This window comes from Chenopodium quinoa, unplaced genomic scaffold, assembly GCF_001683475.1.
Source record: "Chenopodium quinoa cultivar QQ74 unplaced genomic scaffold, ASM168347v1, whole genome shotgun sequence".
Taxonomy (NCBI): Eukaryota; Viridiplantae; Streptophyta; class Magnoliopsida; order Caryophyllales; family Amaranthaceae; genus Chenopodium; species Chenopodium quinoa.
The window spans coordinates 2,926,341-2,952,242 of NW_018744311.1; the positions used below are offsets into that span (position 1 = coordinate 2,926,341).

A 25,902-nucleotide genomic window follows, 5' to 3' on the forward strand; every position below is an offset into this window, starting at 1 on the left:
ATGCTGTCACATTATACTTCTCATGTGAAAAATTTATACTACCTCCGTTACTTTTATTTACAACTTTGGAATATTTTATATCTCACAAATAATACCCTAAAGTTGCAAATAAAAGTTAACGAAGGTAGTAGATTTTAAGAAATTAAGAACATGTATGGTTTGAAATTATTATTTACGACTTTACGTAGCACATTGTAATAGTTGTCAAATACCCTGCCTATTAATACAGCAAGGCCCTGTTGTTCATTTTGAGTTACTTTGTATAAACAATAGTATCAAACAAACCCATTTTACCAAAATTATCCAAGCTCGCTTGGATTTGTACAATTCTACATAACAATATATTTGTTCTTTTCTTGGAAAATCAAGTAATATCCTTAATTAGGACAATACATGACAAATTGGCAACTAATTCTAACCAAGGGAGTATTTCAAACGTGATAAGCATTCTGGTGTTGAGAAAATACTGGGGTAAGCCTAAAGGCCCCAAGAAATTTCTTTCGAATGCTGTAAAAAATACAAGTTAGATTAGTTTCAAGCCAAAACCTAAGTTCATGTTCTTGCGGAAGGGCAAGATAAGAGATGGAAGGAACTCATTTGGTACCTCACAATGCGATTCCAATTTCCAACTACGAAGAACCTACAAACTAATCACCCAACTAGAGCCTAATCTGCCACCATGTCTGCAGTCCCTGAAGTTAAGGGAGAAACTTGATTAGCTCCAAACCAAGATTCTTCAACGAGGTCATAATGACAGCCTTGATCCTCTAACGGGAGCATATCATCGACTATCGAGGAACCTGTCTGTTTTGTACTGCAGATGTCTGCAATTGTTGCTGCCAAACATCATAATATCACATTAGCATTCTCAGCAATTTCAATTACATCTTCACCAGAAATGGCATTCAGTGATAAAGAAAGAACTACCTGTGCCATGAAAGTCGAGCTATCAGCTAGAAACTTGATAAAACTTTGCTTTTTCAAGTTGAAGGTTTGCTTTTCATGCTCTAACATTGCCTGTTCTCTCCGAATATCTTCCAGAATTCTTTCCTTTTCCCATTTCTTCTGTTTTATCTGATTTTCAAGCTCGTAATACTTGTCAGGGAGACTTGCTCTATTGGAGCATTTTGGGAACCTCACATCTACTTCTTCCCTTGTTTCAGTAACATTGAGAAAAACAACAGCAAAGTAACAAATAAGAGGTTAGTTCAATTAAATTTCAGAAATAATCACAGAGAAAAAAAAAAAAAAAAGATAGTCTATCCTGGAATTACTGAAAAAGAAAGAATTAGCTAAATGAAGTCTATCCAGGAAATACTAGTATGGAGGATTGAAGATAGATATTCTTTAAATTCAATGGAATTTGGTCAATGAATAATGATACAAGTAGTACAGCACTTTAGACCACAAAAACGTAATCTGCAAGCTAATGATACAAGTAGTACAGCACTTTAGACAACAAAATCGTAATCTGCTAGCAATAAGTTCAGTAGACTTGTCCTATTAGTCCTATTTGAAAGATTGGCAGTAAAGTATGTGAAATAGGGAGCGACAACAGCGCAGGCTGCAGAGTGTACACTACCATGACACTATGACAATCGCCACAACCTTTCAAGTGCCTAATCCAATAATCCACAACATCCAGGAAAGAATCAACATCAGAACGACAACACCCATGGCCCAAATGACAAAAGATTGATGAGCAGAAAAGCACAAGGCTCATCAATCCATATCCTTGCCCTAGGTGTTTAGCCAGAGGGAAGTAGCACATCACAGAAAGTAGACAATGACATCAAGCAATACTAGCGTTTTACAGTAGCAAAGCTATATATTGAGTGAAGCACCATACATATCACAAAGTATCAGCAACTGCACACAACTTATTCCAGATAGGTGAACATTAATCATTTATAGAATCAGATGCACTATTGTGTGTTCAGAAAATTTGAAGATTATGTGCAAAGGTACCTGCTACCAAGGAAGAACACACCAGTAGACCTGATCATTCCACCATCCAGAGAGATGGCTCCATCACTGATGCATGGAAGAGCATTATGCATCTCAGCTCTTGTTCTGTAGACTTGAAGACGTGAAAATAGATTGTAGAACAATGTTTCCCTAAGGCCACACCCATTCAAAGTCAAACAAAAGATATGAGGCCTATCTACATGAATCATATTTACAGCAAAGCCAAGAAATCCAGCTGGAATATCACCGGTAGGCAGTCTTGGTTTTGGAATATCAAGTCTCCTCTGAGGATCGCCGGACAAATATTCACCAGCGTATGGTCTGCACAAAGAAAGGTGTTAAAGTGACTAACATACAAGCTTAGTAGACAACACAAAGTTTTGGAAATCGTGCCTTAAGTTTTCAAGACATATCACAGAGAAACGACCCTCCAAAGCTCGCCCAATAGAAGTTCCTGCGCCATGAATTCCAGAATCTTTATTTACAAGTCCTTCACCATCATATATTTCCAAGGCTTTGATGCCTTCATAAGTTTTACAGACAATTGTGAGCATAGTCTGCAAGCCCAAATACTCAGAAAAAAGCCTGAGTTTGCAATTTGCAAGCACAAACAAAAGAGAATAGTCAGTCTATTTCAAAAGAAAAACTTTGTTAGCAGGTTTTGACCATAAACAATAATAACATGGTTTCTTATTATAGCCAAAGGAGTGATTTCTAGTTTTCTACAGTCTGGGTGCAGTGTACAGTGGCGCATTCAGGCATTAATTTTTGAACAAGTTTGAGTACAAGTTACCTGCTGAGATTGTCATCATCTACTTTTCCTAGGGAGGCAACAATACCAAGAACATCTTCGCGTAAAGATAGATTTGAAGTCTGAGAATCATGATTATTTTTGAGTTGGCAATAAATACCAGCAGCAGAATTTTCATGCTTTAAAATTTGCTTGATAGTTTCCTCCTCATTTTGAACATGAGAAGTGTTGCCATCTTCAGTCTTGGTTGCAGCACTTGAGGAAAGGTATTTACCAAGACTAACTAAAGAATAGGAAAAATAAAAAATAAAAAAAAATTGCATTAGCTATGAATATAGAATACCAAGGAAGAATGCAAAGAGAGTGACAGTATAATATTCTCTACTTCTCTTCAAGAGAGCTGACATCCATCTGTTGATATCTTTAAAAACATTTGAAATATCATAATCTATAACAAATTCAAACAAACAACTTTCTCTCAAAAGTCAAAACAAAGCTAACCAGGAAATTGGACTGTACATCTATAATCTATTGAGCACCAACTCAGGAACTTAGCCTAATGACCAACTTTTTTAACAAGACATGTGGTGCTTACGTGATTTGATTTTATTCACATGCCTAGTCAACAAGTATTTACCTCTTTTTACATAGTAATCTGAATCTTTGGACCTTAAAAGTGACCATTACCTCAGCAATATCAATTTCCTATATGCCTTTTCTCTGTAATCAACTTATATTTTCTCTCTCTATAAATGTTCTAGGACCATACACATTTCCCATAAGAATGAGCAATTTTTTTCCCACAATGTCTCTTGCCTCCAGATTCAAACAAGTTCAAAAGTTCTCTATGATAAAAGAGAATATGACAAGAAATCATGCATACCTTGCAAATCAAGTATAGCATCATCCAGCTGATTTTTCTGTGCCTTAAGAAATTTTATATTGTCCTCGTGCTGCTTCATTTTACTCCCTGTTTTTTCTACTTCATCTTGCAATTTCTGCACACCGCATACAAACAAAAATAATGGACATCATGTTCTCCTTGCCACTACAGCCTGGCAGTGTATCATAAGTTACAAGGAGTGAATCACATGTCTATCACTCTATCTTCCCACTTATAAGTACATCATCAAAGGGAGCATGAATATTAGTGTAATTAGGGCACCAATCCATTAAATTAATGTAATCCAATACATATGTATCAACCACCAACAGAACCAACCTTAGAATTAGACATTATGGTGTTTGCATAAGGAATTGCTCCATTTGAAACGTCAGTCGCAGTATTTGCAAAAGAGTTATTTGAATCTACACTATTTAGAGCTGCAACATCTTGGACAACTAGCGCCTGGGCATTTATTGGAATCTATCAAGAAAAGCAAAAAAATCGTCAATTTACGATACAAGATAGCATGACTAACAAGTAGCTATCAATATATGATTGGGGATTTATATTTAAGCACTCAAAATAACAAAGCTGTGATGCAACTGCACTAACATCTAGTTCTGTAGATATTACATCCACAACTTTTTAAAAGTCCTCAACACTAACTTGTAAAGCATATTCTAATACTCATGATCCTCACCATTATTTCTAACAGAAAGGCAATATTCAGCCAAAGCGAATCCCATGAAAAATAAGACAGACAAATCATTTTTAAAAAAAAACCCATGACTTCATAAGCTTTTCCTTCAAAAATACAAAGAAACTCAACATAACATGACACAATAAGTCACAGTCTCCCATCACAACAAATAAGAACCCCTCGTGGTTCTTACATAATTCTTCCCATCCCCAATCACATGGGGAAAATAGTTAGAATACTCCAGCTTCTAAAAAATGATAAGGAACAAGAAAACTAAAAAACACATCATACATTTAAAAATAAGTATCGATTTTAGGGCAAGATTATACCTATCTCTTGAATCTGAACAGATTATTGTCTCTCAGAACGCATCGGAAAGTATTCCACCAACCCACACAATTAAGCTAAATGTTGTTATTAAACCAAATGATAAATAAAATTGAGGTAAGAAATGAATCCCGTAAAAGAGCAAAACACAACTGTCTCTGTGACAAACAAAAACCTGCTTGTCATAGCTTGTAAGACTTTCACGCCCAATCCACTCCCCAAAAGAGACCACCTTCTACTAATGACTCCATACTATCATGAACAAGTATCAAGATCACATTGAAAAATCATTTAACGAATAAAAACAATTCAGCAAGTTGCATTATAATGCTAAACTAGGAAAAACTCCAAACAAATTGGGTCTGTCTAACCTTTGTTGATATTTGAACAGATTACCCAAAGTTGATTTTAAAGCCCCTAAACGAGATAATAACTTTAAAAAAGATATATATATATAAAAAAATAAAAAATAAAAAAAAAAAAACAAAAAAAAAACTAGGGGTAATAAAACCCAACCTCTGCTTAGAATAGGAGAGAGGAGCAGAAAATGGGCAAGTATAACATTGAGAGTATTGAGACAAGAACAACTGCCCCTGAGGTAAAACAGCAGTGCTAACATCCACCTAAACAATTGAAAAACAGCTTGTGTCCGAGGTAAAATATTGTTAACATTATATTAATTTCTCCCCCCTTCCCCTATCCATCAGAAAGTTACTTAATTATTTGCTGATTTTTACAATTACCGAACGTTACAATCACAATCAGAATAGCAGCTGATATAATAGTCATTGATTTCGTGGTCAGTTGCATTTGAATAAAAGTAAAGCCCAAACTTGCTACTATCAAACATAGCTAATGCATTCTACAATAACAGCAGCTACTAAGCTAAATTTCAACCCAGCAAAAATCTTAACTTTTCGGCTTCTTCGATCCCCATCAATGTCACATCATACTGTAGAATGACAATTAATTGCCTATATCCATCGTCATCACTCATCAATCCAAAAACACACCCAACTTCATGAGTCAATTTTCACCACAACTTTACACAATGAAATTCATTCATTATAAGTAATTCGAAAATACACACACACAAACACACTTAGCATCACACTACAATGCGAAATTAGTCGAATCTAAAACAATTGAACCAATAAATTATCAAATGCGAGAGAATACAAAACATGAGAATTTGAAATAAATCTAAATTCAAATTAAATCAAGAAAAATAAACCTAATTGAGCTAAAATAACTAACAATTGCACATCAATAATCGATTATAAACACCAATAAATTCCAATTACATTTCATAAATTAGAGTTCGAGCAGCAAAAAATTCAAATCAAATAACACTGCGTAGTAAAATTGCATGCATGTGAGAGAAGAAACCCTAGAATTCAAAAAAAAAAAAAAAAAAACAGAGAGAGAAACGAAGAAGAAGTAGAGAACACTTGCCGGAGAACTCGTCGGAAACATGGTTAATAGCAGAAGTACAGTGTCGCTCTTTCACTTTCTCTCTCTTGATTTCTAAACTCTGTTTTATCTCTCAGCTTCTCACTATAACTTTTAATTTGTGACTTTGAGAGAGAAGAGGGTTTTTTTTTTTTTAACCCGAGTTACCATTCAAACTCATTTCATTGGAACCATTTATTGCTTCATATTGTTCAAATATTGAACTCTTTTTTAAGACCACCACGGGAAACTTTATTCATTAAATTAAGGCCCGTCAAAGCTTGTAAGCTTTGGGGAAACTTAATTCATTAAATCAAATATTGAACTTTGTATTCAGAGTTATAGTGTTTTAAAATTAGAGTGTTTTTAGCAATCCACTAAAAATGTCATCGGGTGTTTTAAATTTGAATCAAACTAATGAATAGGAATGTCAATAGGGCGGGGCGGGGCGGATGTTGGCCTTCCCATCCCCATCCCCACCTAATATTTTCATCCCCATCCCCATCCTCATCCCCGCGGTGGGTCCAATTTTCATCCCCATTCCCGCCCCACCGGGTACAACTCCAAAACCATCCCCGCCCCACCCCCAACTTGGATATCCATCCCCACCTAATCCCCACCAAAGACCCGCCTAATCCCCACCCAAGATCCGTATCTCAAATACACAATCTTACATAATTAATACGAATTATAAAATAAAACATTCTATACACATTTTTGTGTTATAATATAAGTGTCGTACAAAGTATTATAATTAATATTGTCTTTCATGTAATTATTTTATAAATTGAATAAAAGTATGTAATTTTGCTTTAAAAGATATATAGATGTGGGTATGAGGTGGGGATGGGGCGGGTACGAAGTGGGGCATGCGGGGATGGGGCGGGTACAACTTAAAATCCACCCCCGCCCCATCACCCATGGCGGGTATGGTTTTTATCCCCATCCCCGCCCCACCACCCCGCCAAACCGAGAACCATCCCCGCCCCATTGGGGCGGGGATGGGGTGGGTCTCCTACTTGACCCGCCCCACTGACATCCCTACTAATGACCCACACTTGTTTCAATTTAAATAACTAGTGTGTAGCCCGGGCGTTGTACCGGCTGCTACTTTAATTAGACCTTGTGATTATCGATTATATACATTTATGTTCATGTATTTTCATGTTTATAACATACTCCGTAGTTTATGATTGGCTTAGATGGTTAAGTAACTTTCTTAAAGGTTGGGTGTTCAAATCCCCTTATCATCGTTTTTCCATATGAAACAATAAGAGCAACTCCAATGGTTGCTTTTGGGGATTAGCTTGCAATTTTAATAATTTTCAAGCTAATAGCTAAACCATTGGAGGATAGTTTAATAATTAGCTTGGCCAAGGTAATGCCAAGCAAATTAGCTTAGCTAAGCTAATTAGCTTAGAAATTAATTGTCTCTGTTAAAATACTAATTATTTAAAAAATAAAGCTAAAAAATCTAAATGCTAATTAGCTTAACCATTGTGGCATAAATTAGCTAGAATGAAAAATAGTTTTGTAATCCTAGGTGGCATGGCAAGCTAATTTGATAATTAGCTTGTCGTTGGAGGTGCTCTAATCTAGTTGATTGAATAGTGATGATGTGGCATAATGAGAGATGAAGTAGGTGATGTGGCGTGGTCTACGTGGCATAGAGACGTTCTTAGTAACACCTTTTAATAGATTAGTATAGATTCTAGGGGTGTTTGTTTGGAGGGATAAGGAGGTAGGAAACTAGGAATAAGGATAAAAAGGAAGGGACTAAGGGCCTGTTCACTGAACTGAGCTGAACTGATTGGAGTTGAATTGAACTAAATTGAGCTGAAAAGAATATTTTATGAGAGAGGAAAATTAAAAGCTGAACTGAACTAATTAGAGCTGAATTGAACTGAAATTAAGTAAATATAAACAGGCCCTAAGAAATGTGTTGTTTGTTTGAAAGGATAGAGAAAAATATGAGGGACAGGGATAGAGACAAAATGACCCTTTATCCCTTGAAAATAATACCTAAGGGGTTAGGTATAAGATGGAGGGATAAGATTATTTAAGGAAATGACCATTTTGCCATCAATGAATTGCAAGAAAGTAACAAGGTGTATAAAAATATTAAGGGTCTATTCTAGTCTTTGTATTATCCTTATCCTTGTCCCACTATCTTATCATCCTTATCCCTATCCCTCTAGCCAAACAGCCCGTTATAGTACAAAATACTAAGCTTTATATTTGGAGTTATATTTTGGTATCCCCTCTCTCCCAAAATCCAAAATTGACCCCAAAAAAAAAAAAAAAAAAAAAAAAAAACTTCAGCTTTAGACTTGAATTGTGTATGACTGTATGAACCAAAATATGGTGTAAAGTGGAATTGAGCTAGACATGAAAAATTGGTCATGTGTCATTTAGATAATGTTTTTGCTTTTTGTAGCTATGGAAGGAATGGATATACTTCTATCTACACCTTAATATTGGCAAAAATCATTTGTATAGCACAAGTTCCTTCTGTCTTTAACACCAAAAGTATATATACATCACCATCAAAATATGGCATCATTGTACGACTAAACAACCATACAAACCTTGGCACTTTGCCCCTTCACCTACCAAAATCAGTTTACCATGCAATGTACGCTCAAATACGAAACTGATGTTCCAAACACTACTACTAACAAGGACTTTGTGTGGCAGCAGGCGCCGTTGGAGTTGTTTGCAAGGACTGCTGTGATAATCTGAGTTTATATGTTGCTTCCTTATCTTCAATTAACTTCAGGAACCCAGCTTTTTTGCCTTCAAATTCGCTCAAACAGATTTCCCGCTTTTCAATGATGTAAGGAATGACTTCAGTCACCCGCTTCAGTTCTGATTTCTTTTCTGTAATATCTTCCAAGATCTGCTCTCTATCTGAAGACACTTGCTCCTTAGCAATGACAGGAAAATGCACGTCCACATGCCTGAACAAATATTCAGTCATATCAGTTATCTATTACGAACTTCAAAAGCACAATATTATTTCTTCAGTAATTTAAGGGAGAGCGAAGGAATCATACATGGATCCTAATGAAACTGTGCCCTTTCTGCGCATGATCCATCCATCTAGGGAGATTGCACCATCTGTTATACAGCCAAGAGCATACTTCAGTTCCTCCTTCGTCTTGTACACTTGGAGATCCCCAAAGAGATGATAAAATAAGGTCTCACGAAGGCCACGCCCTGTCACTGTCTTGACTTGAATGTGTTCGGCATCTATGTCAATCATATTGACAGCATACCCCAAGAAACCAGGCGGAGTTGATCCATCAGGCAACGTAGGGTTTGGTAAATCCAACCTTCTTTGATGATCATTCTCTAATACATCCCCGGTATATGCCCTGGAATTCATTCTTTAAATAAGTTTGTGTAGTTGTGCATATGCAATAAAAAGTTCCGGTGTAAATAGTTACTTAAATACTTAAATATACTTGCCTGATATCCTCAAGACATATAAATAGTTGACGACCTTCAAAACTTCTTCCCAACTCTTCAGCTAGGTAATTTATGGTTGTTTCGTAAACATCAGGTGTTTCTATAGCAGCACTGGATAGGCAGACAATTCCTAGCATTTGATCTTCCCCCAAATATTCAGCAAATAAGCTGCACATTATTATCAGTACACTAGGCTGTCAACACAAGCTTTTACTTGGCGAAAGATAAGTCTAAAAGGAGGATGGAGAAAGAATATACCAACTATGCGTAGGTGTAGGTGCTGTTGCAAGAAGGGCAACAAGGCCAACCACATCGCCCATGAAATCCGGGAGTTGATTTTTTAATTTCATGTCCTGGGAAGCAATACTGTATATTGCAGCTGCTGAATCAACCTTGCTTTCTATTTTTTCCTGCACCACTTCTTTCTGAGACATGGAATTTAATTGCGATAATGGCAGTGGCAGCACTTCTAATTCAGCTGAAACAGTTCAAGATACAACCATAGCCTATTAGTCTGTTTGATGACAATTGTATCATTTCTTCAATTTACATGGGAAAAATATAAAATAAGGCACCTTGCAAAAGTCTCAGTTCTTCCGTGATGTGACCCTTGTGCACCATAGCCCATTTCAAGTCGCCTTCTATATTTTTAATACAGGACCCATGATCGTGGATGTCTTTTTCAGCAATCTGATGATGTAAAACACAGCAAGACCACACATTGTAGCTCAATATTATAACCTCTGACATGAAGTAAATCAAGAAAAAATCCTCTGAAATTACACAGCAAACTAAGAGCTATTCATGTTGATTATAACATAGTAAATGTTGACGCTTAGATAGATTCTTAATTCAATACTAAGCTAACACTTATTGTTATCTATTGTTATATTTACCTCAAATTGCTGTAAATCAGATCCCGATAAGGTTATCGCCTTCTCAGGCGTATAAGAATCAGCACATATGATCTTCCTCTCTGGAGTTTTGAACATATCGTTGTCGTGCTCACATTTCAAATCAGATTTCTTGTTTAAATTTTGTGCAAGGGTAGCCTGAAAAACAGAAACCTTAATAAGAAATTTCAACTCTTTGTTTCATTTTAAAAAGAAAAGTTTTTATCAACTTTGAAATGATGCTGAGAAATCATTAAAATGGACAATATAGTTATCACACTTTCTCATTCTACCTGCTGCTTTTGCAACTTTGATTCAGAAAATAATACAGGTGAGGATTTTTCCTGCTTCATCATCGGAGTTTGGAGGGAAGATAATGTATCACACTCCTCCTTAGGTACCGGAACAGTTACCTACACAGAAAATAAAACAGTTAACTTGCAGCCTTGCAGGAAAAAGGCTCTGCTAGAATTTCAGAATGAATTCAGTCAACAACATAATTTAGCCCCAGTACAGGGAAAAATAATTAGGCTCGGGTATGTAACGTCAATATACCTTTGAGTTCTGAAACTCAAGCCCCTTGTTTTCCAAATTATTTGCAGCATAAGTAGCTGAAGGGGATGAGAACCTCTCATCTGAAAATTGTGGTACATCACAATCAAGCTCTTCCGTACCTTGGAGATCAGACGTGGTATCATAATCTGTACGAGTTGATCTTGAGAGTGTAACCTGCAAAGTAGGGAAACAGTAAGTCTATGAATGATGTAACCAAAACCTTATATAAAGACACCAAAACCTTATATAAAGACACCATTATGCAGATTTGGATAACCTCAAATTTCACACGTAGTTCTCGGTAGAGGGAGTGAGCAGCCTCAATGCAGAAACGTCCTGCTGTCTGAGGAAGAGTAATCGATGGAATAGTGCATCGCCCCTTCTGAAAAGCATATCTTACAGAATTGTCATTTACCAGGTCTGTCATCAATCTTAATGTGTGTGATTTTCCGTGCTTGACTTCATCGTCAACAGTTTGATCAACATCACCTTCAACATTTACAACCTCAAAAGCAACATCTGTTAGCTTTGAGCCTGCAGGACAAACCTCAGGTACCTAACAGCAGAAAATTTTAAGAAGGGATCAGGACTAAATATAGATGTGAGAACATTCTCATCACTAAAAAGAAAAGAAAGCAGAGCTACCTCTGTCGCAATCCTCAGCTCCCGTTTCTCAATTTGAAACTTTTTTGTAAAGATGATGTTGTCATTATATTTGACAGTGATAGACACTATAAAAAAAACACGTGCAAGCGTAAATTAAATCAGACGGACAGAGTGACAGACATGATTTGAGCTAGCAACAATACAATACAGCTCCAAAACTGTCATTTACAAGTACAATGCAATTAATTTACCATAACTGATGCAATCAAATGGAGATTAAAAGGTAAAAATCAGGAAGAGAATGGACTTCAACCCAGAATCATTTTGATTACTTAAACCTGAAGATAACTATCAATAAGAACTAATGGACACCAACAAGACAAGGCAAAAGCCATGTCTTACCTGGTTTACCATAACCTTCTGTGACTTTCAAGATACCACTAAGATCAACACAACCATCATTATCAACCTGAACCACAAACAAAAAATAAAAAAAAAAATAAAAAATTTTAATGCTTGCACACGCCTAGAAGTAACAAAATAAGCAGTAATATATTATATATCTACTTGCAACACACGCCTTTCCATAATGTAACTAATAAGAGATTATTCCAATGAAAGATTAGCAAAGAAAAGAACATAATCGTATCTTCTTACTTCTAGGTTCTGATAAGTAAAAGTATTATCGTTTGGAGAAAAAAATGTGCAAATTAAATGATGTATATGATTATGATATATGCTTTCAAGCTGTTAAGTAAGAGACAACATTACCTTGCGCTTTAGACCAATCTTATCCAGGAAAGAGAACCCATGGACGTCCAGCTCTACTTCAGTTCCTGGTTCGACATGATTCTGATGTCTATCGAACATCTGAAAGCAATTATTTTATCAAAATTACCAACAGTACATATTCGTCAAAACTTTTTTTTTTCATTTATTTGAACATAGTTCTGAATCAGTGATGTGCCAAAAGTGTCCAAAATAAGTCTTTAAAATGATAGCATAGTCTTTCAAGTGTTCTCCTAATTACTTTATCCGTACAATAGACATGAGACATTCATCTTGAAAAAAAAAAAAAATTGCCACAGCTGAATCCATGACAAGTCCAAGAAAGATCCTGAATACAAATAAAACAAATCGCTATTTTTTCAATTGTTACTTAAACTCCAATTTTTCAATCAGATAAATATTTGAAGTTCAAATACATATACACGAAGTAAATAAATGAAATAAATTTCACATAATGATGTCAATTTCAATTGAACCACATAGATTACTTTTAATCTGGTATGTTGTTTTATACTTAAATCTAATGTTTCCATATGATGTAATACCACATATAAGTTTACCATTCCTTAGTTATGTTTGATATCTTATACAAGAAAAATTAATTTAAGAGTCACTCTATCAGTATTTCAAAATCATGAAAAAGAAAAAAAAAAAAAAAAACTATGTACACTTATAGCTCTGTAGGTAATATGGATAATCATAAATTCACATTACAGAGAAAATTGAATAAAAAACCTTCCTGGATATTTAAATACCTCCAATTTGAAATCTTCAACCACCTGTTGGGGAAGTAAACCTTTACCCGATTCTGATGATGAAAAGTGGACACGTTGAAGAGATCCAGGAACAGCTGATGCGAAAACAAAACAAAGTAAAATCAAATCCCAGATTAAAAAAAAAAAGAAAAAAGAAAACATGATAACTTATATTGATTTCCAAAGGAAGAAAGCTCAGCAACTGAGATATCAGTAGTTCAGTACATTACTACCATGCTCAGTTGCTTACCTTGACAAGAAATGCTGAGGATGGGGCCCTTATTATGAGGCAGAGACAAAGCCAACGTAGCTTCATAACTTGGGCGAATAATGTCTAGCTTATCAGTTTTAATCCTTGCATTCTGGGAAAACAAAAAAAAAAAAAAAAAAAATTTCAATATGCCAAATAACATGCTGTAAGACCAACCAAATTATTACAAAACGAAAAGGCACTACAGTTCATACCACAACAGTCATTCTATGCATATCTGATGATAGTTCCACCTTCACATTCTGTAAGTGGGATATCACCGTCTCATTGGACATTAAGTGACATTCTATAGGTGGAATACTCTTGAATGGAATAATGTTTTCAAATTCATCATATCGGCAAAATGAGAGTGGTGGGAAGCAAGAGCCTGCACTGTAGTATAAATTTGACTATATTAGCTGCTGTTACTGCTGTTATAGATGTCAATAATAGACTTAACCCAGTAAGTACACCTGCAATCTTTAAGAAATCATGTCCTATCAGGCTATCATACAGAGTATATGCTAACATTCCAATATGTTAGAACTTAGAAGTAAAAATTTGTACCAGTTTCTACTTGCTACAGCTAACAAGATTAAATGCAGCTCAGTAACATTTTTTTTCTTCCCAAATTCTGGTAAGCAATACCAAAATCAAGGAACATTCAGCATAGGTAGATCTGTGACTGATACCATACCTCACTCTCAATGCAATTGTCTGGTCATTACCCTTCAAGAGTTCCCATCGTTTGACCTTGGGTGATGCAGTGACCCTCACAATTTTTTTACAACTTGCAGTGGTACAATTTTTCTGAAGCAAAAAAGATCATTGTTGTAATCTTAGCAGATATAGGATGCAAGATAACTAGAGAGGGTACGTGATATACTTACAAGAGAGAATGAGAATGAGTACGCCCCAGCTTTTTGAAACAAATTTGGGATGGAAACTAATGAAAAAACATAAAAACCCTGACATCCTTTAAGAGATGAATTTTTAACAGTCAATAGATCAAACTTAAGGCCTTTTCCATCTTCAGCCTCAAAATTTATGTCCAGGCACATCTCATAATTGTCCCTTAAAATGTATTTTTGATCTAAATCATTAGCATTACAGCTTGGACTGAAGTTTGACGGCCGCAGAATAGCAACAACTTCTTTTGGAGGTAATGATCCAGCAGAAATTGAAGCATCTGTAGGTAATGCCTGAAGTGCAACATAACAGCAACAAACTCAAGATATGATGATTGTGATATGTTATCATATAAAAAATAAAACATGAAAAAGAAGCCAAAATGTTAAAATAACTGTTAACTGACCCCGTCAATATCTAATATTTTGCATTGCTTTGGTCCCAAAACTTCAATTGCCGAAGGCATTTTGAGATTTTGCTTGTCAGATTGGCAATTCCATTCACTGTCACTTACAGCAACACACTGCAGCAAAGAGCACACCATTATTGGCTGAATATACTCAAAATCAAAACATGAAAGCAACATGCCTATTTTACATCCCTTCCAATGCTTGGGTGCACTAACAACGGGAGACAGCTTTTCCATATGAGTAAGTGTTCCAACCTTTCCTGAATCTATCACAGTGATAGGCAGAGATTTCGATTTACGAAGTTCCAAGTTTGTGCCAGAAGCATCAGCTGTAAGCACACTACCATCTTCATCCTTAACACCTAGGGGCCTTTACAATCCAAAATATCAGAAGACATACTGGTGATGAAAGAATGTGGTAGAAGACTAAAAGAAAGATAAGTTATCAAACCTGCACAAGACCCGCGCCTCTCCTGTTTTTTATAAACTATTTACAGTCAGCAACAAGCAGAAAATGAGAAAGAAAGAACGGTGGAAATACTTATCTACATATTTTCTGGACAGATTTACATAGAATGTTGGGGTGAAAATGGCACTTACCACCTGCCTCGTTTTGAAAGCCTTCGAGTAAAAAGTATTCTATTGTCGCATACACATTGTTCTTGTAAAGACCAGGACAGGCACCTTTGAAAATTTTGACCTTTTGTCCCCTATTCCAGGATTTTCCCTTCCGAGTAACAGCTTGATGGACTCTCGCAACTAAATAAGTAAAGGAAAAAAAATGTCAATGGAACATTTGACAAAGATGCTACGACCACTATATCTATGATGAAGTTTCACTTTGTATATCATTACACTTTTCAAAAAAAAAAAATGATGATAAAAATTTTAAAAGCAAACATAAAATGGTAAAGAGTAACCATCAACTCATTACCACAATAGAAAAAGCTTTTTCTCTTCATTAGGGTAACTCTTTGTAAAATAGTCCCAAAAATATTTCATATTAGTTCTTATTGTGCAGAAAGGTTGAATAAAATAAAATAAAAAGATAAACAAGTTCTCAGTTTAATTCACATACTAGTGGCTTAAACCTTCAAGGCATGGTACACATCTTAGCAGCCCATAATCATTTGTTGTGTGGACAGGGAGGGTAGTTATGTAAAGGAGGAAAAAAAAAAAAACAGAATGAAAAGGAACAAAAAATATAGACTACTTTACCATCAGATGTGATGCCAAGTGCTTCTTTGTTAGATGGACTCAGGAGCAAGACAGATTCATCGTCTCCACAGTTGCATTCGTCATCGTACTGACCATGCATTTGCAAAATCCAATCCTGATACTCTCTTACAAGCTGTTGCAATGTCAATTGCTTCCCATCTCTCTCGATTTGGACTTTTACAGCTACAAGAAATTTACAATCACGATGTACATTATGAGCATTTAAGAGTATATGACCTTAAACATTTTGTAACCAACAGCAGCTCACCACCTTTTTCCTTGGTATCATCTCCCAGATCTTTCAATGCTTTGGTGAAAGCATGTTGAGGAGCAAGATCAGTCTGAAACAAAAGGTGCACAACATTAACAAGAGATAATAAGATTATTTACTAAATCAATACAAATGTTACAAGTTCATAGTGAAAGAATTAAAAATCCCATAAGGCTTAAAAATCCTATTCATTTGGTTGATCACATAATGGATCATAATTCTTAAAAGATTGTAATTTCAATGGCATTCCCCACTAGCCCCACCCCCCTTTCTGCCCAACCAATCAGAAGATTTCAAAACACTGAATCTTGGAGGAGACATTATCTATGAACTTTGGTCATATATTATGATGTTATAAACTTCAAAACGAACATAGTAAAATCCTGAATCTTGGACCACTTTTTAAGTATTTACCCTAATATTCATCAAGATTTAAGACAATATCTTGAACTCTTTGACATTTTAACTTGTAGTTTGGTTGATTAATATGGATTCTAATTTTAGCAGCGGCATGTCTAAAGTTATAATATGACAACAAAAATTTAGATGTGGCAAGAAAAAGAACCGAGCAGGCAAGCTTCTCTGACTAATTGCATGGCCTAGCCTTATGTGATTATGAGTTTGTTGATCCATCCATCCTAGAAACACCAACTCACAGAAGTACAGAACTCAATACTCCAAAAACCCTTGTCAATGAAAAAAAAAAAAAAAAAAATCACGACGACCAACAAAATCTACTCGGGGATGCAAAAGGGCAGACGCCTAGTATGCAACATGCTCCCGCCTCCCGCTCTGTAAACTAGAATATATCCCACATATATCGTTTCCTTTGATATATTGTTCTGCATTCTTAAAAACAATATATATTATCCTACACGTGCCAAATTGATCATGATAAGCACAGATAAGGCAAGAGCTTTGATATCATAACATTTCTGATTCCTACTGCCTAAAAAATAATATTATGACACCAAAGAATTGAATGCAGTTCTAACAAAATCAATACCTTTGAAGGTATTGGATTGAATCCAGCATCTGTGTCTGCAAAATAAAAAAATTCATCACAAGAAAAAAGACTTAAATATGGCACAAACTTAAACCCTTTTAGAGATTTATGTAGAGCAAAAATCTTACCAATAAAGCACTTAACTCTCATGCAGCATCTCTTTAAAATTTCAACTTTAGCGCCCCTCTTCTGTTTAGGTTTCATGAAGGGAAGGAGCTCCTATGGTACATATTAGAAAAAGTTAGCATGTTTGTAAAAGGCTAAGCCTGATCCATGCAGTAACAAACTTGACCAAATTAAAAGGATCAACGAGTGCTTATTTTTCCTGTAAATGATGCATATTAAATAGCACGTTACTTTACACATCTTTCCTCAGATAAAATTCTATGTTGACCTGCAACCTGTTACAAGTATAAATAGGTATAGTAGACAGATTGTAGGCCTTCGTTCTGCATACATACCATTATGTCATGGTGGTAGTTGATGATGTGTCAAGGACATGAAAGCTACACTTCATTGATACAATTGAGCATTTAAAGTTTAGTCATGATCACTTGCTAATTTATGGGAGCACATTAAGGTAAAGAAGACGATCACTAGAAATTAAACAGAGGTTATCAGAAATATATCATACACTTAAAGGCAGAAAGAATATGTCCACTAACGTATCACCTCACCGCACAACCATAAACAAAGCATGAATAAGTTCAATTATGAGACTAACTAACCCAGCGAGCTTCAGGAAGCAGACGGCCCAACCGCCTTATAGAAATTCGGCTATAAGTTTCATAATCTTCTTTAATATCCAAACCATCAGCATTCAAATTTTCCAAAATTTTCTCAATACTCTCCTTACCCTGCAAAGAAAATTAAAGGATCAAAAGACTCAAAACCCATGATAAAAAGTTGAAGCTCTATACAAAATTCCTATACCTCAATGATGGGAAAGTAAACACACTTCAGACGTGCATTTCCTTCACGAGCTGCACTTGAACCTGAAAGCACAACCGAAGAAATTACTGAAAAGCAAAAAAAGTTACAAGTACAATGCAGGTCATCAGACCAAGAGACAACTTTACCAAACAACCAAGGAAGAGGGTGAGATATTTCCAGTGTAAATGAATAGAATTTCCAAAGTAAATATTCAAAATATGGTAACAAGATAGGGTTTAGTCTCACTTGGAGATTTAGACATATCCTTGCCCTCTTCAATAGAAAAGTGAAGGTTTACAACGAAGTTTAAGCCATTACAGGAATGCAGATTCGTCACTGCCACTTCGCCACCTTCAATTTCAGCTAAATTGACGCCATTGATCTGCAAAATCCCAGTCAAGTAAAGGGCACACTAGTAGAACAATCTTTAAATAGAACATAAGCTCAATATTATCACAACATAACACCATAATAGGTGGATACACGACCAACTAACGAGATATATAATATACGGAGTACAAATAAGTAAAGCAAGAGCTCCACAAAAAAAAAAAAAAAAAAAAAAAAAAACACCTAGGATATGAAAGCAAAATTTGCAGCTCAAAAAACATCACAAAAATGTAAAAAATATATAGAACCTCGAAGTCCACTAATGTTGTAGTCCTCCCAGCCTTTGATATCTCATCACACTGCAGAAACATTGCTTCACAATATTAATCCAACAAAAATTATTTTAATTTCATCTCTAAGAATATAAGCAACTAAGAGTAGGCTCTTGCTCTTAAATTACTTTAGAAGTATAAAAAAATGATCAAAAGTGACTAATATAGATAGCAATTAACTTAAGGCAAAATGGACAGTAATGCTCACAATGCAGGACCTAGCACTGCAGAATGCAAAACGTCCAGATAGGCAGCAATAACTAATGTTCACTCCTTGGACAGACTACAAATATGGCATATAGAATCTTAGGACTTAACAAGTCAAAAATCTAAAACTTTCTGCACAACTCCAATACATAGAAGAAATTCAGTAATAATTACAGGACTGCAAGCGAAAATTTCTAAATTACCACATTGAAGTATTTAAATTGATCAAAATTCACTTCTACCTCGTACACTACAGTAAGATCAGAACGTAAATATAGGTGTTATAGCTAGATGAAAGTGATTGTAATGCTATTATTTAATTTCCCGAGAGAGTGGGGGTAACATATAACCTGAAAGCACTTTAGCACTTTCTAATAATGAAAACTGATGGGGTAGAACAAAAGTTCCTTCCAAAGTTGAAGATGTGATTTACTGATCAGGAGAGCTTTATTAGTCAATAGTCAAGACTCTCAAGAGGAGGAGATTAGTTAAGGAAACTCTTGAGTCCGGAACTAAATGGTTTCTGAAGCCACCCAAGAGACAATGGCTTACATTCAACATTTCCTTCTGATAAAAATATGGAACCAGCCAGAGACAGAACCAAAAAATGAAAAGGAAATAATAAGAATTATTACGGTAAGAACCAAGAGTCTGAGACTCAGTACATCTACATATTAACTGCTAGTCACATTAATATGATACATAGATATTGGAAAAGCAGCAAATAAATTTATTTTAATTTAAAACATGAGCATACCTGAATGTAAGGGAAATAAATATCCTTGAGCTTGCACTGGAGTTGATATATATCAGGCAGCTTCAACTTGGGCTTCATAACAATCTGCAGTGCATTGGGCAAAATTCCAAGGTCAGAAGTTTTAAACAGCTATAATGATTTAACAATCTCTTGAGATATCACATCGAAAGTTCTAATCCTCTAGAGGCTTTCCAATTCTCTTAATCATAATTCGTAGTATCTGCAATTCAAAGGGACATAGAAACATACCCGTGAATGTAGTAGATCAGTCATATCAGTGATACATTTTAGTAAAAAAATCACACAAGGTATAAACATCACTCTCCAAGAAATTAAAGGCTAAAACCAATAGCATGTCCATTTAATGTCTGAACCGAATCATTTTCCAACAGATGTTGAGATTAATCTAATACAGTTTGTCTTGAACAATGTAGCAATCTGACCAACTGATCATGACAGGCTCGAGTAGTCGTTATGCTTTTTGAAGTTCAACAAGCATCTCTTATATTGTACCACAGTCATCAATTCAAAATAGAATGAGATTTTGCAAGATTTTTAGGAATCTGTAGACTTGTAGAATACTTACTCATGGCTTGATTATCATGAATTCATGATTATAAGGAAAGAAATTATCAACTAGGATGATTCCTGTAAATAGTAGTAATACAAATTTGCTAATTGCTTCTTAAATCAGATGCTAATGTTGCTGATGGTGATGATAGAGGATATGATTCCCCACAATAAAAAATTAACTTAGTGAATATGTTTCACAAAGTGTACCTTAGTGAAACTTCCATGAGGTGACATTTCAATCTCTCCATCTGACGGATCTCGCATTCCTCCAGCAGCCTGAAAATTAATCAACAATGAAAGAAACTGAGTTTAACTTCTGGGCCAGCAAAGTATTGTCTAAAGAGAGGAAATCTCAAAAGTTCATTTAAAACAAAAGCTATAACCTTCCAGCTATGACTAGAACCAGATCTCTTTAATAAAGCATCTCTATCAAGACGTAGCCAGTAAACCTTCTTGGACTCTCTGGTCTTTGCAGAAACCTCAGCACGACTAGCAAAGGGCACAGAATTCAGAAATGATGCCAACAAGCATGTTGCAAGATCAAAGCTTCAAATTAACCAATTAGGAGAAGTTCGTTATCATACCTTCCTAAATGCATAGATGCAATGGTTCCACCATATCCAAACATTCCAAAGAAAGGCTACAAAGAAACCATTCTTCAGGAAAACGTAAATTTCCATAGTATAAGCTAAAACTGAATCAAGCAAACTTAAAGTTGAAAGTAGTAAATCCATCTTCCAGGTTAGACTTGACTTAAAGTTCAATTTCAGGCCTTCTTTGATATAACATTTAAGTATCAAACTTCCTCTTGTAAGAAGTGAGTCCATCTACTTTGAACTTCAAATGTCAAGAAAAATACTAATCGACAGATGAAGTATAATAATTTCCATAAACAGGTTCGTTTATTGTCCCTGGATATGTATGCCACTATCTTTGACATAAATTTTGACATTACCATAAGATATGGAGGTTTTCCACCAATTGCAAGTTTTTTAAAGGATCTGTGAGCTGAAGCCCCCATTTTGCCCCTAATAAATGAAGGAAAATGGAATTTTAGTAGAACTATCATAAGAGATTAGAACGAAGCATAAGAGACAGAACCAAGGGGGCAGCAATTTTGGTAATAATAGCCAAGAAATAAAATCATGAAGGCCTAAAATTCTCCGAAGGATAGAGTGATATACCACTTCTCTATTGAATTTTCATCGCTTTCATCCATGCCAGGACCAGTATCAAATACAGAAACTTCATCCTCATTAACTTCAACACTGCAAAACAAATCATTTCTCGGTATCATGGCTGACAAGACACATTAACGATCATAATTCCATCATACAATTACTGATTAAGATATGAAATAAGCAGGTCCAGCACCCCTATATTTCTTCAAAAAAAAAAAAAAAAGAAAAAGAAACAAGCCATAAAACTTACAAGAAAACTCATACTAGCACAACTACATGTCTACAAAAGGATAAACCAAAAAAGCATCCATAATGTAATCAGTACCACACTATCATATATTCATATGAACAAAACAAATACAAAATCTTTAAAAAGTGAAAATAAAACCACAATATAGCATTGGCAGTACCATTAGCCTCGTCCCATGTATAACAACACTAACAACTCATCAGTATCATAATATCCTTTGTTAAGGACAACTTAAGGTTAAGGCAGTAAACAACTCACAATAATATACAAATAAAACATACTACGTATTTCTGATCCAGTAAAAGCAGTTAGAAGCTGAACAACAAAAGCATATTTACCTAATAAGCTTCCTTACATCTTTGCCATTTGACCACACTGCCTGCAGTGAATTATCCTGTGTAAACACAAGCAATGAAGCACAGATGCAGCTTAAACATGAAAACCCAAAGCTGACTCCTTAAATTGAATTGTGTTATCTGATTCAAACCCCAAAACTTACTATCAAGTCTGCTAAGGCAGTCTCAAAGGTATAGTCATCAGGAAGTTCTGTCAACAAATCTGTGTCTGGTGTCAAGTCCCACATATTCTGTCCAACCCAACAAAAAAATAAAATGATAAGTGCAAACAATCAATCAATCATCCAATTAATTCAATGAAAAAGCCCATGTTAAAGTAATACAAACCTCAAAGGTGTCAGCAGTCTGATCAGAACCATCCTATAACAAAGAAACAACTCTAAACAAGTAAAATTCTTGCTTGCTAAACCAACAATATCATTTCAATTAAAACTATAATTTGGCAAATATATCACATCATATAATACATCATAGTTGAAATTAAGCCAACATATAGCATCTAAATTTGACATTTGATTCTTAAAACCAGTTAAGGATGAATCCACAGCCAGTATACTAAGCTACTTAGCAAAACAACATTCATATCATGAACATAACACAAAAGCATTGTAAACCAGTAAAACTTTTCAGATAGTCTATACCATATTTGTAATGATTTGAAATAAAGTATAGAAGAAAAATATCTAATCGTTACAAATAATATGAAACGGAAGTAGTATAAAAGATATGAAGAGAAATCATACAAATATATATTCTGGGATGACACCAAAACCGGCAAAACCCCAACACAAATACGAAGTATAATAAATTACCCATTTAACAAATGACAACAGACAACATACAATTGATCCAACTCACAAAAAATTACCTATTAAACACAAAAAAAAATAGATTAATCCAACTCACAAGAAATTACCCATTATAAAATCATATCAAACAAGAATTACAGTAACACATACTGGGTAATAACATAGATTAAACTCATAATGACATTAAAATAAATTGAGAAAATAAGAGTAAAATGACTTACAAACAACTTCAAAAAATGGGTTTTGTTAGGCGAAAACCCATTAAAAGAAATATGATTTCTGAATTTGTTACCCTTAGTATCTTCCAAATACAATTCTTTACTATCCCACAAAATCTTTCTTCTGGGTTTTAAATCATCTTGCTTCAACATTGCACGGTAAACTTTTTTAACAAAATCATCAACAGAAATTCTCTCATTTTCTGGGTTTCTTTTTGTCCATGTTACATTCGACCCATTAGGTAATAAGACATTAAATTTGTAAACTTTTTCCCCTCCATCATCGTAAATTTTTTGAATGCTTTGAAATTTCCTCTTTTTCCCTTCCATTTTTCTTCAATTCTTGCTCAATTCAACCAAAAAACAAACCCCAGAAAATAATTGTAGATAAAGAAGAAGAATATTCTTTCTTTTTTTTTTTTTTTTTTTTTTTTTGAAAAAAACTCAGAAATTTGGAAGATGTAAAAATGGAAGTGAAAGAGAGTGGCGCAGTATATTAAGGTGTAGCAATGACGATTGTAATACTTAGAAGGCGTAGGTTAGCGTGAGTCGGTTATGTTGGTGCTATAATGCGCGTTGTGTGAATGGCGCTTAGCTGTCCTTTGTGTAACACGTGGAGGTATTTTTGGAATTTGGGGTCCATTTATGATTTTGGATGCTGACGTGGAAGGGTCAAAATTGAGTCAATCGTTCAACTTTTCAGCTGATTGATTGGTGACCAAGAAATGGCGAGTACAATTTTTTTTAATTTTTTTTAATGTAATCTTGTGATTTGTGAAGGTTTTCATTAAAGAGACTATAATTTGTAAGCAAAATGATTTACTGGTAACGTTTAATAACTTTCTCTCCATCCATTCTTTAAACTTAGGGCCTGCCTCATACGTTTATTTTCAGTTCAATTCAGCTCCTAATTTCCTTCTCTTATAAAATATTCAGTTCAGTTATGTTCACTTCAGTTTAGCTCAGTTCAATTCAGCTGAGTTCAATCTATGAGAACGGGCCCTTAGGGCATGTTCTGATTTAGGGTTTGTTCACTGTTACTTCCTCCGTCCCCTTTTGAGAGTCCCTTATGGGCATTTTTCACGGGAATTAATAAACACATAAAAAATAGTTAAAGTATATTGAAAAGGTAAATTGACATTGGGTATGCAAAAAACTAGAGAGATAAAGTAATAAAGTACATGGGAAAACAAATTTACATGGGAAAGTTAAATTTGCACAAATATTATTGCAAATTGAAGGGAATTTTGGTAAAAAATTAATATTAATAGTAGTTGGAAAAGGCAAATGGGATGAACAGTTTGAGACTAAAATTTGTGTATGGTATAAGGGACTATCAAAAGGGAACTATTATCAATTAAATGGGGATAGAGGGAGTACTTAATTTCAATTCAGCTCCTAATTTTCCTCTCTCATAAAATATTCATTTCACCTCAGTTCAGCTCCAATCAGTTCAGTCCAGTAAAAATGAACAGACCCTTACTGAATTGATTGAGTTGTACTGAATTGTTTAATAACATAAAGAAATTTAGAAACTGAACTGAAATTAAGATAAAGAAAATCGGCCGTTAAATGTTGCTTTATTTAGCTTTTCATGATATTTAAACGTTTCTTACACTATAAAATCATCTTAGTCCCTACATTATTATATGTGAAAATTATACGGAGTAAAATATTATACAGAATATTAAAAGATATATATTGAGCCTGGTTATATTAATTTTAATAGATTACTCCATTTTTATAAGTGTTACACTTTATTTTATGGCATAAAGTTACATCATAATATTTTATGGCATAAAGTTACATTATAGTATTACTTCCTTCGTCCCTTATTGATAGTCCCTTATGACTATATTTTTAGTCCCAAATTGAATTGATAGTCTCATTTGCTTTTTTTAGGTACTATTAATATCAATTTTTTTTACCAAATTCACGTTCAATTTGCAACAATATTTGTGCAAATTTAACTTTTCCATGTAAATTTTGTTTTTTCACATACTATCATTACTTTCTCTCTCTACTTTTTTGCATACCCAATGCAAATTTACCTTTTCAATGTATTTTAAAATAAATCTTTTTCTTTCATGGTCCCCCCAAACCCACTACTATTTTTATTATCGGGTATTTTTTTTTTCTTTCACATTCATTACTTTACAATAAATTAATAACCTAATTATCTTTCTTTTACGAAGTACAATTTTTTAATGTTTCAACTATCCCACTTACCTTTTATATTATTTAAGTCAATTAAATTATCTACAACTATGTGTTGGTCAAAGTATAATTATGTGTCGATCAAAATATAACACTTACGAATATTAAAACACCGAGGAAACATTGGGAATCCATGGTTAAGTTTTAATACTTAGCTTTAACCCAAAAATGATTGCAAATAGGGCAACCTTTTAGAAATAAGGGGGAAAATATTATTGGAAAAGCAATTTAACATGTTACTCCATTAATCTAGACAATATTTTTTGTGGCTCTTTCCCATAAATGCCTAAATTTGAATGAAGTATTTGTAAAACTTTGATGAATCTATCCATCTTTTACAATAATAATCTATATTATATATTAAAAGGCGTTTCTAATCAAGAATACACGCCACATGGCACACCTCTCTTATACTACGAACATACCACGTCACCAAGGAGAATTGGAACACATCAACTTAAAAATGCTTATGTCAAGAATTGAACTCGAGTTCATTAAAAATGGATAGGAAGTCATACCATCT

At 34.6% G+C, this 25,902-nt stretch overlaps 2 protein-coding genes across 2 annotated transcripts; both read right to left on the reverse strand.

Moving 5' to 3' along the window:
* Positions 1 to 275: 275 nt before the first annotated feature.
* Positions 276 to 6,313, reverse strand: LOC110696131 (protein DEFECTIVE IN MERISTEM SILENCING 3-like). The gene is made up of 8 exons (XM_021873419.1): positions 6,088 to 6,313; positions 3,942 to 4,085; positions 3,603 to 3,717; positions 2,762 to 3,002; positions 2,362 to 2,553; positions 1,969 to 2,289; positions 928 to 1,153; positions 276 to 836 (listed from the first exon to the last, which is right to left on the reverse strand). Exons 1-8 carry the CDS (start codon positions 6,106 to 6,108, stop codon positions 789 to 791), a joined length of 1,308 nt encoding a protein of 435 aa, XP_021729111.1. The 5' UTR covers positions 6,109 to 6,313; the 3' UTR covers positions 276 to 788.
* A 2,248-nt stretch (positions 6,314 to 8,561) lies between these two features.
* LOC110696132 lies at positions 8,562 to 24,061 on the reverse strand. Its single transcript, XM_021873420.1, has 39 exons — positions 23,166 to 24,061; positions 22,463 to 22,495; positions 22,279 to 22,365; positions 22,118 to 22,173; positions 21,533 to 21,616; positions 21,304 to 21,376; positions 20,933 to 20,988; positions 20,732 to 20,837; positions 20,556 to 20,624; positions 19,776 to 19,859; positions 18,788 to 18,838; positions 18,396 to 18,531; positions 18,150 to 18,211; positions 17,945 to 18,073; positions 17,345 to 17,435; positions 17,217 to 17,251; positions 16,211 to 16,280; positions 15,940 to 16,122; positions 15,322 to 15,480; positions 15,173 to 15,194; positions 14,977 to 15,091; positions 14,719 to 14,835; positions 14,294 to 14,605; positions 14,101 to 14,213; positions 13,619 to 13,796; positions 13,404 to 13,515; positions 13,154 to 13,248; positions 12,381 to 12,479; positions 12,012 to 12,078; positions 11,649 to 11,734; positions 11,281 to 11,559; positions 11,004 to 11,177; positions 10,742 to 10,861; positions 10,452 to 10,607; positions 10,131 to 10,245; positions 9,814 to 10,033; positions 9,556 to 9,723; positions 9,141 to 9,461; positions 8,562 to 9,044 (listed from the first exon to the last, which is right to left on the reverse strand). The coding sequence occupies exons 1-39, from the start codon at positions 23,490 to 23,492 to the stop codon at positions 8,759 to 8,761; spliced, it is 5,046 nt and encodes a 1,681-aa protein (XP_021729112.1). The 5' UTR covers positions 23,493 to 24,061; the 3' UTR covers positions 8,562 to 8,758.
* Between the last annotated feature and the right edge of the window lie 1,841 nt (positions 24,062 to 25,902).

Coding starts and splice junctions, on each gene's coding strand:
- LOC110696132 (XM_021873420.1), bottom strand. CDS start 23,492: ATGGAAGGGAAAAAGAGGAAATTTCAAAGCATTCAAAAAATTTACGAT. Junction 13,249..13,403: donor CCTCAGCATTTCTTGTCAAG/GTAAGCAACTGA, acceptor TTTTCGCATCAG/CTGTTCCTGGATCTCTTCAA. Junction 10,608..10,741: donor CAAAGTTGCAAAAGCAGCAG/GTAGAATGAGAA, acceptor TCTGTTTTTCAG/GCTACCCTTGCACAAAATTT.
- LOC110696131 (XM_021873419.1), bottom strand. CDS start 6,108: ATGTTTCCGACGAGTTCTCCG. Junction 4,086..6,087: donor TGTTTCCGACGAGTTCTCCG/GCAAGTGTTCTC, acceptor TTTTCTTGATAG/ATTCCAATAAATGCCCAGGC. Junction 3,003..3,602: donor TGCTATACTTGATTTGCAAG/GTATGCATGATT, acceptor CCTATTCTTTAG/TTAGTCTTGGTAAATACCTT.